This window comes from Eleutherodactylus coqui, chromosome 6 (genome assembly GCF_035609145.1).
Source record: "Eleutherodactylus coqui strain aEleCoq1 chromosome 6, aEleCoq1.hap1, whole genome shotgun sequence".
Taxonomy (NCBI): domain Eukaryota; kingdom Metazoa; phylum Chordata; class Amphibia; order Anura; family Eleutherodactylidae; genus Eleutherodactylus; species Eleutherodactylus coqui.
The window spans coordinates 145,238,577-145,253,199 of NC_089842.1; the positions used below are offsets into that span (position 1 = coordinate 145,238,577).

The 14,623-nt window shown below is 42.8% G+C and overlaps 1 protein-coding gene across 7 annotated transcripts in view; it reads left to right on the plus strand.

Annotated features, from left to right (window-relative positions):
- FLT3LG (fms related receptor tyrosine kinase 3 ligand) overlaps window positions 1–14,623 on the plus strand; it is a 111,300-nt gene that overhangs the window by 52,721 nt on the left and 43,956 nt on the right. For all 7 annotated transcript variants that reach the window (XM_066607828.1, XM_066607827.1, XM_066607823.1 and 4 more), the window contains 3 exons: window positions 157–238; window positions 10,897–11,001; window positions 12,081–12,143. In XM_066607828.1, the coding sequence (XP_066463925.1) occupies window positions 209–238; window positions 10,897–11,001; window positions 12,081–12,143 (198 nt within the window). In that variant the 5' untranslated portion in view covers window positions 157–208. The remainder of the gene's footprint in view (window positions 1–156; window positions 239–10,896; window positions 11,002–12,080; window positions 12,144–14,623) is intronic.

The window sequence follows — 14,623 nt, forward strand, 5'->3', positions numbered from 1 at the left end:
CTGGATAGCGCTCATCTTTTCCAGTTGCTTGAGCCCCATTATCCCAATCTCATTTTGTGAAGGATCCCACTTTTATTACTGTAAATGATTTAGATCATTTCTTTTGAAGATCATTTTTAAGTGTTGTTAGTAATTGATTATTTCTTTCTTCACCAGGAAATCACTGCCTCCTTTTTCACCCCCGGCTTCTAAATTCAGCTATGAGGAGATGATTAATTGTCATGATTCGAGAGGAAAGGTGAGCTTTCATTTCTTCATATTATAAAGAAAATTCAGTAGAATTTGTTTAATCCAGAAATAAACCCTGATTATTATCAATTCTGAAATATTCTGGATTATTGGACTGTTATGGAGTATAAACTGTAAGGCCTAATGCACACGGACACACACGGAAAGTGTGGAATCCCGCGGCGGTTTCCGCCCGTGGCCCCAGACATGAGGCAAAACATTACATTTACTCACCTGTCCGGACGCTGCGGGGCTCTGCTCTGTCGCAGCCGGATCTTCATTCTTCTGCCTTGTGCATGAGCTCGGCACGCCGGCAGCGTGCTGCGGGCATGCGCCGTGCTTTCCTTTCTTCTATTAAATTTCCTGTGGATCCGCGGCACAGCCACAATGACAGCTGTGGATGTGCTGCGGATATGACAGCTTCCATTGACCTCAATGGAAGCCGCTCCTGCGGGATCCGCTGAAAAATGCCTGCGGATGTTAATGCATGCCTGCGGGCTTCAAGATCTGCGGGTCTCCCGCATGGGAAACACGCGCAAATTTTGTAATTAAAATCTACCCGTTGACATTGGGCCTTAGGGTAGAGAATAGAGATTGCCTCTAGCGAGTACCTGCCCGCTCGAGACCGAAGGTTTGGGTGCCAGCAGCGGGCAGGGAGCTGCGGGGGAGAGCGGAACGGAGGGGAGATCTCTCTCTCCCTCTCTCCTCCCCGCTCCCTCCTGCTGACAGCCGCTACTCACCGCTCCCCCGCGACGGCACCCGAACCTTTGGTCTCGAGCGGGGAGATACTCGGTAAAGGCAATGCTCGCTCGAGCAATTGCCTTTACCAAGTATACTCGCTCATCTCTAGTAGAGAACCTTTCCGAAAAACCCCAAAATGTATGCACTATATAAAGCACAAAATCATCTTTCGTCAGTTGCAATATTGGTTCCAATGTTACAAACTGCTTGAGTTAGGCGCTGTTTGTGTCCGTGCAGTGGCTTGCACCTATAAGTCACAGCACTTTGCCGATTTGCATTACGATGAACTGATTACATTGAGGTTTTTCAGAGGGTCTTAGGGCTCCTGCACACTGGTGAGAGCGATATTGGGCCATGATTCACAGTCTGATATCGCCCTCACAGTCCTTCTGAAAACCCCTGGATATGAGGCGTTTTCAAAAGGAAGCAACCTCGTATCCCTGCACGCCTGAAGGAATCCCCTATAGCGAAGAGAGAGTGAGAGGCGGAGCTACAGAGGATCCCCTAGAGATCCCCCCATATTAGGAGATATAGGGGGTGGGGCTAGAGGGCTTCCCTGAGAGGGGGTTAGGCCAGAGAGGGTTCTCATAGTGATTCCTCTCTAGCAAATCTGCTCCCCTAGCCCCACTCCCTCTCTTGGCTAGAAAAGAATCACTATGAGAACCCTCTCTAGCCCCACCCCTCTTGTCCCGCTATTGGGGAAGCCCTCTAGCCTCGCCCCCTATTTCTCCAAATATGGGGAGATCTCTCCGTCTTCCTCTCTCGCCTCACTATGGGAGATTTCTTCAGCCCCACAGAAATGCGAGACGGTTTTGCGATCTTCTCCCATTGTTTTTAATGGGGCCAACGCTACTGCCGCCGGCCCCATTGAAAACAATGGGTGATATCGCTAGAAGAAAGATAATGCTGCGATTTGTTTCTGCATCTCATTGCAACGCGGTGCTATGCATGAATACATCACAGATGTGAATGAACCTATTCTTTTGCAACGCACAAATCTTGCGCAATTTACTCGCCAGTGTGCAGGAACATTTACATGATGATCAGCGCATTGACAGCAAGAATACTGCTCTGATTGGCTGAGCTCTGTGACCAGTTAGAGGCCACACTCAGCCATTGAATGACAGCTGAGCTGCAGGGCTGATCCCATTGAAAGCAATGGGATAGCATTGGGGTCCTCTGCCACACCTGTGACAACAGCAGCGGGAGATTCTTTTGTCCCGCTGCAGTCCCCTCATCACTGAACACTGTGACAGTGCTGTCACAGTGTTCAGTGATGAGGGGACCTTCCTAGAGCAGCTGTACTTCTACAAGCACAGCTGCTCCAAGGAACAGAGCATATGCACGGACCTTCGGTCACGTGCATTTTGCTCATCCGTGGAGCACACATAGGTACGTGCAAAAAAAAACGCTCGTCTGACTGAGCCCATAGAATGCCAGCGTCCTGCTGCACAGCAGTGACACTGTACATGGGCAATCAACATTAGGCAACAGAAAAAAGTAACAAAGCAAGAGTGGGAACGCAGGGAAAGATTGAGAAAAGGAAGGTAGTTAAATCACAGCTTGCCCCAACCTGCTTACAAACTTTCCATGGAAATCAGTAGAGCCAATATAATCTTGTTGTTGACGCTGATTTTGATGGAGAGGTGGCGTAGCATGTACAGTCATCTCAAAAAATCAACTGGGGATTTTTTTATCATGGACCAGTGATCCCAATTAAAATGATCTTTTTTGACATGTCTTTCATTTTACTGTCATGGGAAATTCCATGTAAATATTTGTAGCGGTGAACCAACAATAAACCAAGGAACTAAAGAAATATGTGAGAGGAGAGCGCCAAGGAAAAAATCAGCAGCAATCAATTGTAGTGGAGTAAAACAATCACTCACCGGGTGCTCAGGTGAGACCAAACCGAAAGCATAAGTCTCACCGGCACCGAAATCCTGGAAGGCGTGTATAAATATAGAGCTGTATCCCTTATCCGTAGAGAGCCGCACAGCAATTTTACGAGCAACACCCAAAAATTATTTTGGGGCTCGTTATATAATTATTAACAGGAACTTAAAGAAAAACAATGCTTGCGCTCACGGGAAAACAGAAAAATAATCAATTGATTATATTATAATTAGAGATGAGCGAACGTACTCGGATAAGCACTACTCGTCCGAGTAATGTGCTTTATCCGAGTACCTCTCTGCTCGTCCTGAAAGATTCGGGACGCGCTGCGGAGCGGGGAGCTGCAGGGGAGAGCGGGGAGGAACGGAGGGGAGATCTTTCTCTCCTTCTCTCCCGCCCGCTCTGCCCCGCTCCCCGCTGCAACTCACCTGTCAGCAGCGGAGCGCCCCGAATCTTTCAAGACGAGTACAGCGGTACTCGAATAAAGCACATTACTCGGACGAGTAGTGCTTATCCGAGTACGTTCGCTCATCTCTAATTATAATCAATTTATTTAACATATACAATACATACGATATACTGAGCTACGCGTTTCTGCGACCATTCTGTCGCCTTTTTCAAGCTCAAGTAACACAATATAGGACAATCTTTTTATACATAAATTTAAAAGGATGGCTTACCAGTCAATATGCAATTAGCGGTGCATGCCGTTCACTCAATGAATTTGGGCAGGGATACCGCTACCTGGGAAGGTCAGATTGACGTGATCACGTCACTCATTGACTCGCTTCTTGCGTGTCAAATTTTTTACTTTTTTTCACAATGAACTTTATTTAGTTTTAATGTCTTTTAAAGATAAACTAATTAGCAAGACGCACTTTAAAAAGATTGACAAAAATTCCTACCTCGATTATCGCAGCTGTCGTGCGACTAGCTGGAAGAATAATATACCATACAGTCAATTGAAAAGAGTGAGACGTAATTGTTACCATGATGAAGATTTTAATAACCAAGCACAAATTATTAAAGATCGGTTTAAAGAAAAAAGGTACCCCGTTAAATTAATAGAAGACGCACATAAAAAATGAATTGCTCCACAAAATCAGGAAAGAAAAAATATAGAGAAAAAAACTTTTAAAAAACAAGATAAGATAAATCCAATATTTATTACGAGATTTAATAATGATAATAAGAAAATTAGAAAAATAATTAGCAAACATTGGCCAATTTTATGTAGTGACCCTTTTTTATCAAACTTTTTAGATACGAAACCGACCCTAATTTTTAAACGTAATAAAACCTTACAGAATTTAATCGCCCCTTCCAATCCCAACAAGAGTAAAAATAAAAATAAAAATGACAATCCAACAAAGACTGGAGCATTTAAATGCTATCAAAGAAATTGCAAGTGCTGCCCTTTGATAACACACAATAAAACAGAAGTATTAAATAACAATAATGTGAGTTTTAAAATCTCCCAAAAATTAAACTGCAATACCTCAAAGGTCATTTACCTTATTGAATGTCCATGTAAATTAAGATATGTAGGAAGAACAATAAATAAACTTTTTTGATATCCATAATGGAGACGTATCTAAGATGTCGGTTACTCCATTGGAAAGCATAGATTCCAGATCCAGATCTCTTTGAGAAAAAAGGAGATGTTCTGGATCTATAGGCTTAATACTCTTGTTCCCGCAGGGCTTAATGAAATGCTGGAAAAAATATAACAAAATTGTTTAGCATTGATTGATTAATAATTTTATGATATTTATTATATTACAAAGTTAGAATGAATTGTCGGGATATAATGTGTTTTTTAAGGAAGATTGCATCAGTGTATTAGTTTATTTGATTATAGATTATTCATTTAAGGAATTATATTAAATATTATGTTTTTTATATATTTAATATAGTTTTTAATTAGATCGAGGTAGTATATAAATTATAGGTTGATATAATAGATATAAACTACTAAGTCGGGTGTGATCCCTTTGGTAGATAGATCGAGTATAGTAACCACTGTCGGAACCTTTGACATGTGAAAATAAAGTTCATTGTAAAAAAAAAGAAAAAAATTTGACACGCAAGAAGCGAGTCAATGAGTGACGTGATCACGTCAATCTGACCTTCCCAGGTAGCGGTATCCCCGCCCAAATTCATTGAGTGAACGGCATGCACCGCTAATTGCATATTGACTGGTAAGCCATCCTTTTAAATTTATGTATAAAAAGATTGTCCTATATTGTGTTACTTGAGCTTGAAAAAGGCGACAGAATGGTCGCAGAAACGCGTAGCTCAGTATATCGTATGTATTGTATATGTTAAATAAATTGATTATAATATAATCAATTGATTATTTTTCTGTTTTCCCGTGAGCGCAAGCATTGTTTTTCTTTAAGTTCCTGTTAAACCAAGGAACTGTTTCCCAGCCAGGACATACATTTACATCCTGGGTGGGTAAGGGTTAAGACACCTTGAGAGCTAATTTTCCTGTTCTATTTGTATATTTTGCTTATATCCTTTAAATTCCAATACGTTTTTACTGAGACGACAGGGTACACATAGCGACAATAAATTTTACAGCAAACCTGTTCATCATCTTTTCCTCTTACATAACAAACATAAACATGATACTAGGAGAAATAAGGATTAAGGTGGTGATGGGGGGGGGGGGGTACAGGGGGAGGGGGACGGAAGGTAGATTCCAGAACCTACACATTCCAAGACCCAACAATTACCCTTTCTCTACATACTTTTTATATTATAAATTATCCATTGTTAAACTAATCCTTTTCTAATGCCATTTACCAAGGTTGCCAGGTTTCTTCATAGTATTGCCCTTTGTCCTGTCTTAAAGCAAATAGTTTCTCAAACGAGCAGTGCTCCAAGGTCATATTAATTACATTTTGGATTGAGGGTACATTAGGGGATTTCCACTCTCTGGCTATCAACAATTTACCATTGAGTAAGATGTGTGCGATAATCTTCCTGCATTGTGGGGGAAATTCTTCTACACCCAGCAGCAAAATGGCCAGTTGTGGTTTTGGTTTCATTTTTAAACTCGTGATTTTGGAGATTACCATGAATACTGATTTCCACAAGGGGAGAATAGAGGGGCACTCCCAGAATATTTGTGGAAGGGAACCTATTTCCCCACAGCCCCTCCAGCATGTATCCGGGGTTCCCTGGGAGAGTCTAGCCAATCTTATAGGGGAATAATACCATCTGGTTATCACCTTATGGTGTACTTCCAGTGATCTCGCACAAGCGGTACTTTTATATGCCCATCTAAAAACTTTAACCCATTGTGCTAAGTCGTGTGTGGTTTTCAAGTCTTTTCCCCAGTTAAGAGGGTGGGCTTTTTTTGTTTGATTTCCTCCCCCTCAGCTTATCCATTAAAGACATCGTATACATTTTTCATACGTAGTGTTGGTATATCCTGGGTAAATAACATGTCGACAGGTAGCGTTTGGGTAAGTTGTAATTGGGATGTCATAAAACTTTTTATTTGACGGTATTGGAATCATTCGTATCTAGTGAGGCCATTTTCCTTACATAGCTTTTCAAGTGGTTTTAGTTCTGAATTATCCTGTATGTCCAAAATTAAATGTATTCCCTTCTGTCCCCAAGTTTTGTTTGTTAAGTTAGGAATTAGAAGTTCTAGGGTCTCTATTGGGATAGGTACTTGACGTCTGGGGTAGTGGGATTTGGAGATTTTTATTAGATAGTTCCACGCCTCAAATGAGGCCTTAGGGCTCAGTCATACGGGCGTTTTAACCTGTGTTTTGCTGCGCGTAAAAAAAAATCGCACCCATTGATTGAATTCATGAATGGGTGAGTGCTGCCTCTGATTGGCTGAGTGCAGTGACCAATCCCAGGCAGCTCTCAGCTGTCATTCAATAGCTGAGAGCTGCCTCTGATTGGTCACAGTGCTCAGCCAATCAGAGGAAGCCCTTTCAGCAGGCGGCAATTTTAAATCCCCGCCTGCTGAAATTACTTCACAGCAGTGCAGGAGAAAACGTGGCTGGATGCGCCTGAGCCGTGGCAGGTGCTGAGAGGTGAGTATATATATTTTTTTATTTTTCACACAGTTTAGAGATGTTTCTCAGGGAAGGGCTTATATTTAAAGCCCTTCCCTGAAAATCAATGCAGGGCTTGCTGGCAGCCCATTGCTTTCAGTGGAGCCGGCAGTAGCGCCGCCTCCATTGAATTCAATGGGAGAACATCACGCTCCTCTGCCACAGCAGTCGCAGCTGTGCCAGAGGATTTCTTCAGCCTCACGGGGAGTCTCATTGTCACTGGACACTGTGACAATGCTGTCACAGTGTTCAGTGACAAGGGGACTCCCCGCAGAGATGAAGAAATCCCCTGCCACAGCTGTAGCAAAGGATCGCGATGTTTTCTCTATGTCAATGGGGCAGTCGCTGCTGCCGCCGGCCCCATTCACCAAAGGTAAAAACCCCTGGATGCGACAGCATCCAGGGGTTTCACATCCAAGGAATCTCCTTCTGCAGCTTTCACAGCCACAGCAGGGAATAGCGGGCACCGCAATTTTTGAGCGGAAAAACGTGGCTATGTCCGGTTTTTCCTGCGTGTTGCCTGCTTCGGTCACGCAAATTTTTGAACGCATCAGTTAACGCATCAAAACGCCCGTGTGACTGAGCCCTTAATAGTAGGGCACTTTGATATATGTCTGCTTGGATTGAGTGATGCCGCTAGTGGTATTGACCGGAGATCCCAGCCCCATCCTAAGTATTTTTCAATTGCTGGCCAACTTATGGCCTCTTTAGGAAAGCCTTAGGACCTAATTTGTTGTATTAGATTGGCTCTATAGTACGCTTTAAGGTTTGGCATACCAATCCCCCCTCTTCCCCTGGATGAATACAGTATGGAAGCTGATTTTGAAGCATCTTTAAATATTTCTGGGGGTAAGGAATTGCCATGGTTCTGAATGTATAAAGAATTTTTTGGAGCATCATCATTTTTTAGAGTACCATTCTCCCCAGCCAAGAAGGTTCCACTTTTTCAAATTTGGCTAGTTCTTTTTGTAATAAGTCAATCCATGAAATCAGATTCACTGTAGGCATACTACTGATTGGAAGGGAGATCTTTATGCCCAAATATGGGACCGGCCCTGTTGCCCACGAATAAGGAAACTTCTTATTAATAATTTCCTTAAGAGATTTGGGGATATTAAGGCCTAGTAACTGAGATTTGTGGGAATTAATTTTTTTAATATGAGATTTGTCCGAGAATATCTATTATTCTGGTTACTACGCGCAGGGAGGACAGTGGTTGGTTTAGGAGCAGCACAAAATTGTCTGCAAATAGCCCTCTTTTATATTGTCTGAATAGTAGAGGTACACCTTATGTCAAAATTAGTCCTAATCCTCTCTGCAAACGACTTCATTGTCAGGACGAAAAGTAGGGTAGAATTAGTAATTATGAGTACCATTAGTAATTTGAAAGAAGCTAGATAGTGTTGCTGTCAGGGAATTGAGGGTCGGGTACTGGAGGTCTCTGAATAATACCCACAACCCCTGTCCCTACCTACTTGCCCCCCTGGGCTAGATCCCAGGGCGACCGTCCCTGGGCTGACTAGGGATGCGGGGCAGGAAGAACGACTGAGGGCTCAGTCACATGGGCGTTTTTACGCACGTAAGTCAGTTGCGTTTGCGATCCACATCTATATAGAACCAATGCTTTTCAATGTGAGCGGTCGCATGTGCGAATTTTACATGTGCACAAACACATGCGGCAAAAATTATAGGACACAACGATTCGCAGAACGCATGTAACTGCGTTCTGCGGCAAATCGGTGTTCTGTGTATGTGGAACCCCTGGATGCGACAGCATCCAGGGGTTTCACCTTGCACTCAATGGGGCCGGCGGCAGCAGCGCCGACCCCATGGAGCATATACTGAAGATCGTGATCCTCTGCCACAGCTGCCACAGCTGTGGCAGAGGAGAATGATGTTCTCCCATTAAATTCAATGGAGCTGGCAATACAGACGGCTCTATTGAAAGCAATGGGCTGCCAACCAGCGCTGTAGTAATTTTTGGGGAAGGGCTTAAAATATAAGCCCTTCCCTGAAAAGCATCCTAAAAATGTGTAAAAAAAATCTATACTCACCTCTCTGCACTGCTCTCAGTAGTATTCAACAGGCGGGGATTTAAAATCCCTGCCTGCTGAATGGGCTGCCTCTGATTGGCTGAGCACTGTGACCAATCAGAGGCAGCTCTCAGCTATTGAATGACAGCTGAGAGCTGCCTCTGATTGGTCCCTGCACTCAGCAAATCAGAGGCAGCACTCACCCATTCATGAATTCATTAACGTTCTATGTGATATGTCTGATGGGGTAGTTTGGACTACTTGTTCTAGGTCGTTTATCTGCAATAGCAGGGAGTTTAGTTAATTAACTTTTTCTTTTATATGCAGGGAAACCTGTTGGATCATTATGCCCCTAATAACTGTTTTTTGCGCATTCCACGCTATAAATGGGTTCATTTCGGGTAGATCATTGCTTTTAAAATACTCTTGAATGGCTGTTTGTATTTTACCTTTTACCTTAAAAAGGTGTTATTGCGCCAGACCTTTGGTCCATATATCGAGGGGGACAGTCCCAAGGTCAAGAACAATGGTGCGCGATCCAACCAGGAGGTAGTCCCAACCAAAGCATGGGAGCTTATGGTGACGGATGGCATCCATTAGGGTTCTTCCCCTCTGGCGATAAGATTTTCCTGTGAAAACGTATGAGTTTGAAACCAATGATTTTCAATGGTTTCATTCTCATTTGCGATGTGTTCACTCAAGCCTCACAGCACTAAGAAAAATCTGCGACTTCGCCCATTGTTGTCAGCAGCGCTGGCCCCATTGGAATCAAAGGGAGAAGATCGCGAAAGAGCTGTGGTATCCCCCATAGCAGGGAGAGAGAGGGGGGCAGAGCTACAGGGGATCTCTTGCATAGCGTTAAAAAAACACAAGTATGTGGGAGCCGGGATTCATTTGTATACATGTTTGTTTTTATCTTACACAACACATGTGGAATTAAGAACCAAGTTAAAGGAAGCTGCTGTGTACTTTATGCTACCTTCGTGGATATTAACCCTTTCCAATCCAATTTGTATCTTGGTTTTCCTAGGGGGCTTACTATTTTTCTGCCATTATACAACAGCGCTATCTGCTGGCTAAAGCCAGTACTGCATGAGGTGATTCGTTGGATAGGCTCCAACAGCAGATAGGCTAGCAATATACAGTAAGAGAACCCCCTGATGGACGTCTTCCAACATCAGAGTTGTACAGCCTTAAATCTTAATGTCTTCAGACGTCAGACAGTGGATTGGAAAGGGTTAATAGTTGTGAATATTTAAAGCCCAGTCATGTGTCTTATTCTACAATGTTCCAATTACATCCTTAATGCCATATGGATCCTTAAATACTAAAAAGCTGCCACATGTTATTTATCTGATGTCTTGCATTTGTGAACATCAATTTTAATTTTTTGCTACATATTGCTCCATTTTTGCATTTCTGCAAGTTAGTTAGCCTGCCCTGTGTTTTAGGTAGTATTATTGGGATCTCATTGTCAGCTGGTATGTCCTCTCCCCCAATACAGTGTCTTGCCTTCCATTTAGGTTAAATTCATCATTGCTACATAGATTGTACCCCAGTGCAAAGTCAGCCCAGTCATCTATCACTCCGAAACCCTCCTCTTTCACCAAGACCACCGCCATGCATTCAGCCAATAAGCTTCTTTTGCCTTCCTGTGTTGGACCGTGCCGACATTTACATTGAAGGATTCGTTCATATTCCTGCGATCCAGAGAGAACGTAAATAATAAGCCTTCAATGTAAATGGGCCCTAAACCAGCCGGGCCACATTGATATTCACCCAATACTTCATCTCCCCAATCCACCACATAACGAACTCTACATCTAAATACTTTTGTAGACTTTGTTAAGTTTTTGTACTTTTATGATGTAAGATATTAATACTTGTGTCCTGTTTCATTCTCCTTCTGGATTCAGGGTATTGTATTTCTCTTGCTGGTGATTTACTTTGGACTCAGTTCTTGCTGTAACTTTGAAAACGACCCCATATCTGACGAATATATGAAAAAAATAGATGCAATGGTAAGTTCTTTGTGAGATTTCTATGTAGCATCTTGATGAATATTGCTCCGGTATTCCGTGGAATTCGATATGTTTTCAGCTGAGTACAGTAAGGCCGGGTTCACACGGGCGTGTGGTAAAACGCTGCGTATATAACACAGTGTTTTACTGTTGTGTGAGCCCGCGTATGGCATTAATTTTGACTGCGCAGTCTTCCTTGTTTCTATTTTGCTCTACTAATTTTCCACTCTGTCGCTTAGCATCATTGCGTATAAACGGCGGACTTGTGTATGTACAGCATTTATTACACGCTCATAGAGAAAAGAGCTCTATCGCGCGTATTACACGGTAAAATAGAACAAGCTACGTTTTTTCACGCCTTTATTATACGCAATGAATGTACGCAAGTGTGAGTGAATCCGTGAAAATTAATGTACTTTTATGGACTCCACTTACAGCGTATTATCCGCACGTAATACGCTATTAAATTACGCTCGTGTGAGCATTTGCGGGCACTTTATCATTCTTATGTTTATAATTAGAGATGAGCGAGTATACTCGCTAAAGGCAATTGCTCGAGCGAGCATTGCCTTTAGCGAGTACCTGCCCGCTCGAGATGGAAGGTTTGGGTGCCGGCGCGGGGGAGCGGTGAGTAGCGGCAGTCAGCTGAAGCGAGAGAGGGAGAGAGAGATCTCCCCTCCGTTCCGCCCCGCTCTCCCCCGCAGCTCCGTGCCCACTGCCGGCACCCGAACCTTCCCTCTCGAGCGGGGAGATACTCGCTAAAAGCAATGCTCGCTTGAGCAATTGCCTTTAGCAAGTATACTCTCTCATCTCTATTTATAATGAATTCCTATGGGGAATGGTAATTTATTTTGGTACTTTTTTAATGGTTTTTAATAATGATCTGTGTGTATATTTGTGTTTCAATACACTTTGAGGTTTGCTATAAGTCAAGTGATTGTGGATTTTGGTGTGCAGGGGAGGGTCAATGTACACTGCCTATATTTTCATATGCTGCACAGACTAGAAAAGAGTATTAAACTAACGGAATGCGCTATGGTTTTATATAGCATAAATTATTTTGTATTTGTTTTCTAAAGCTACAATACATACCACACGACTATCAGGTGGAAAGGCTAAGAATCACTTCTGAAGAGAAAAAGGTATGGTACCTTTATATGTTGTCCTCATTAGTGTTCCTTTAAACGCATGCAAACTTTGCCTACAATTTCAACAATTCCTAATCTTATCACTGAGATATCTATGATTATAGTTGGCATATAATTCAATGAATGGCTGAGCGCTGCCTGTGATTGGCTGAGCGCTCAGCCAATCAGACACAGCCCTTCCAGGAGGCGGGGATTTTTAAATTCTTGACAGGAGAGGAAGCTTGAGAAGAGTGCCGGAGAGCCAGTGAGAAGATGCGCCTGAGCTGCATAGCGGTGTAGAGGTGAGTTTTTTTAGCTTTTTTTACAGCAGCTAGTGATGATTTTTAGGGAAGGGCTTATATTTTAAGCCCTTCCCCGAAAATCACTGGGGGGTGGTGGCCTGCATCCAATTGCTTTCAATGGGTCCGGCGGCAGTAGCTACTGTTTTATGCCACTAGTCTGTTTACATTTTTTAGATAACAGTCATATTAGTATTATATCATTGACCCCAGATGTATTGGATCAAACTAGAACATCCCAGACTATTAGAGACAGAAGCCTCACTCAAAATAACTCAGGAGTCCTATGCTACCAATATCAATTGCTGGGTCAGGATACAGACTCAATATATCCAGCCACTAAGTACAGGACTCCAAAGATAAGGCTATGTTTGCTCAATTTCTCCGATGCATTTATTGTTTTTTTAATATAGTTGTTTAACGTGTTTCCTTGATCACACAGTTCATCAGGAACCTAAGTCATTAGAGAACTAATATCATAACCAGGGTATAGGGAATAAAGAGCTTATCCCACCCTATGTTTAAATGTACCCACCATCTTCTATTTGCTCAAGAGGAGCACCAGTCATCTGGAACGCGCTACCCAAAACTATCCGGGCAGTCCCTGACTCACAAAACTTCAGGCGTGCTCTAAAAACGCACCTCTTCAGGGAGGCATACCATCTCCTAAATCCAACCCCTCTATAGTCCATCTGATAACATGCTCCCTGACCTACTGATTGCAATCCCTGCCATCCGCCATCAACTACCCACTGCAGTCATACCGATTCAGCCACCACACAGCTTAAGTCTGACCATTGTCTGTGTATAGCATCCCACACTTTCCACACTGCCATACCATGCACATCTCCAGCCCCTTTACCTTCTGTATCACCCCATTATCTGTAGTATATAAGCTAGTTGGAGCATGATTCTCACCCCTACTGTTTCCATCAATCGATTCCTACATGTAACTGTAGTTTTGTTCCTGTTCTCCCCATGTTCTGTAAGCGCTGCATAATATGTTGGCGCTATAAAAATAAAGATTATTATTATTAAGTTTGAATTGCCCTCTGTATGTATGAAAGGACCGATAGACTTACTTGGCTAATAGATACAGCCTTAAGCCCCATCTAGACGGGACGAATGTCGGGCAAACGATGTCCGACACTCTTCCCCGCACATACACGCTCCTGTGTATACATGCTGCATAAACGATGAGCATTGAGTTTAACTATGACAGTGCAGTGTAAATAGCAGCCATTTAATATTGAACGGCCACTATGTTAACTGAATGGAGAGGGGCAGGGGGGGGAGAGAACTGAAATCTGTTCCTGCCGCCCCGCTGTGAGCCAGCGATACAAGCTCCCCGTACTCCTGCATCGGAGTGTGTATGTGTAGGGACAAGTGTTGGGCATTCGTCCTGTCTAAATGGGTCTTAAGTCTATTTCTCTGGAGTAGAAATTATCCCTGAAATAGGGGATTGGTCCCTACAAATGCATATATAGGGGTAATCTATCATAAGTATATATGTGCTCGTTCTTAGACCTGGAGTTTTAGCAATTTATTATTAAAAGTTGTGTTTTAAATATAAGGGATTTTTATTTCTGTGAAAGGAATCTTGAGCTACTTTAGATCCCTCTGCCATGGTGAATTCTTTTAAAAAGAAAGGTACCGTAATGGGATGTATCTATCAATGCAATTATTCTAGTTTTCTAATCCTTATAAAGCTACTGTGTACAGAGCATTTCATGCGAGAACCTTAAACCCAATAATAAGGTGAAGGATGGATAAAGGGGTTGTCCCATTTCTAGCTGTTGTACATTGTGCAGTGGTCTCGTTTGGTACTGCAAGTTGAGTCCTATTGAAGCCTGCGCTACCAACTCTGGCCACTGCACAATGTACAGACCTATCTGCTTCCTGCAGCAAAACAGCTAGAGGTAGGACAAGGATTTTTCATAGTGTTCCTCTTAGTTTAGTTAATCAATGTGCCAGTTACTCTGGTGGAGTTGTGTGCATCATTGAAGAGCTTGTCTCCAAGTGCGTACCTTTTTTTTTTTTTTTTTTTTTTAAATACACTTGGAATGTTTCCTTTTCTGTGTGCTGAAAGATGAGTATAAGTGATTTCAGCGGTCTGTCACTTAAGCTCCATTTACACAGGACTGTATGTCGGGCAAACGATGCATATACTCGCTCCCGTGCTGTTACACAGAAGCG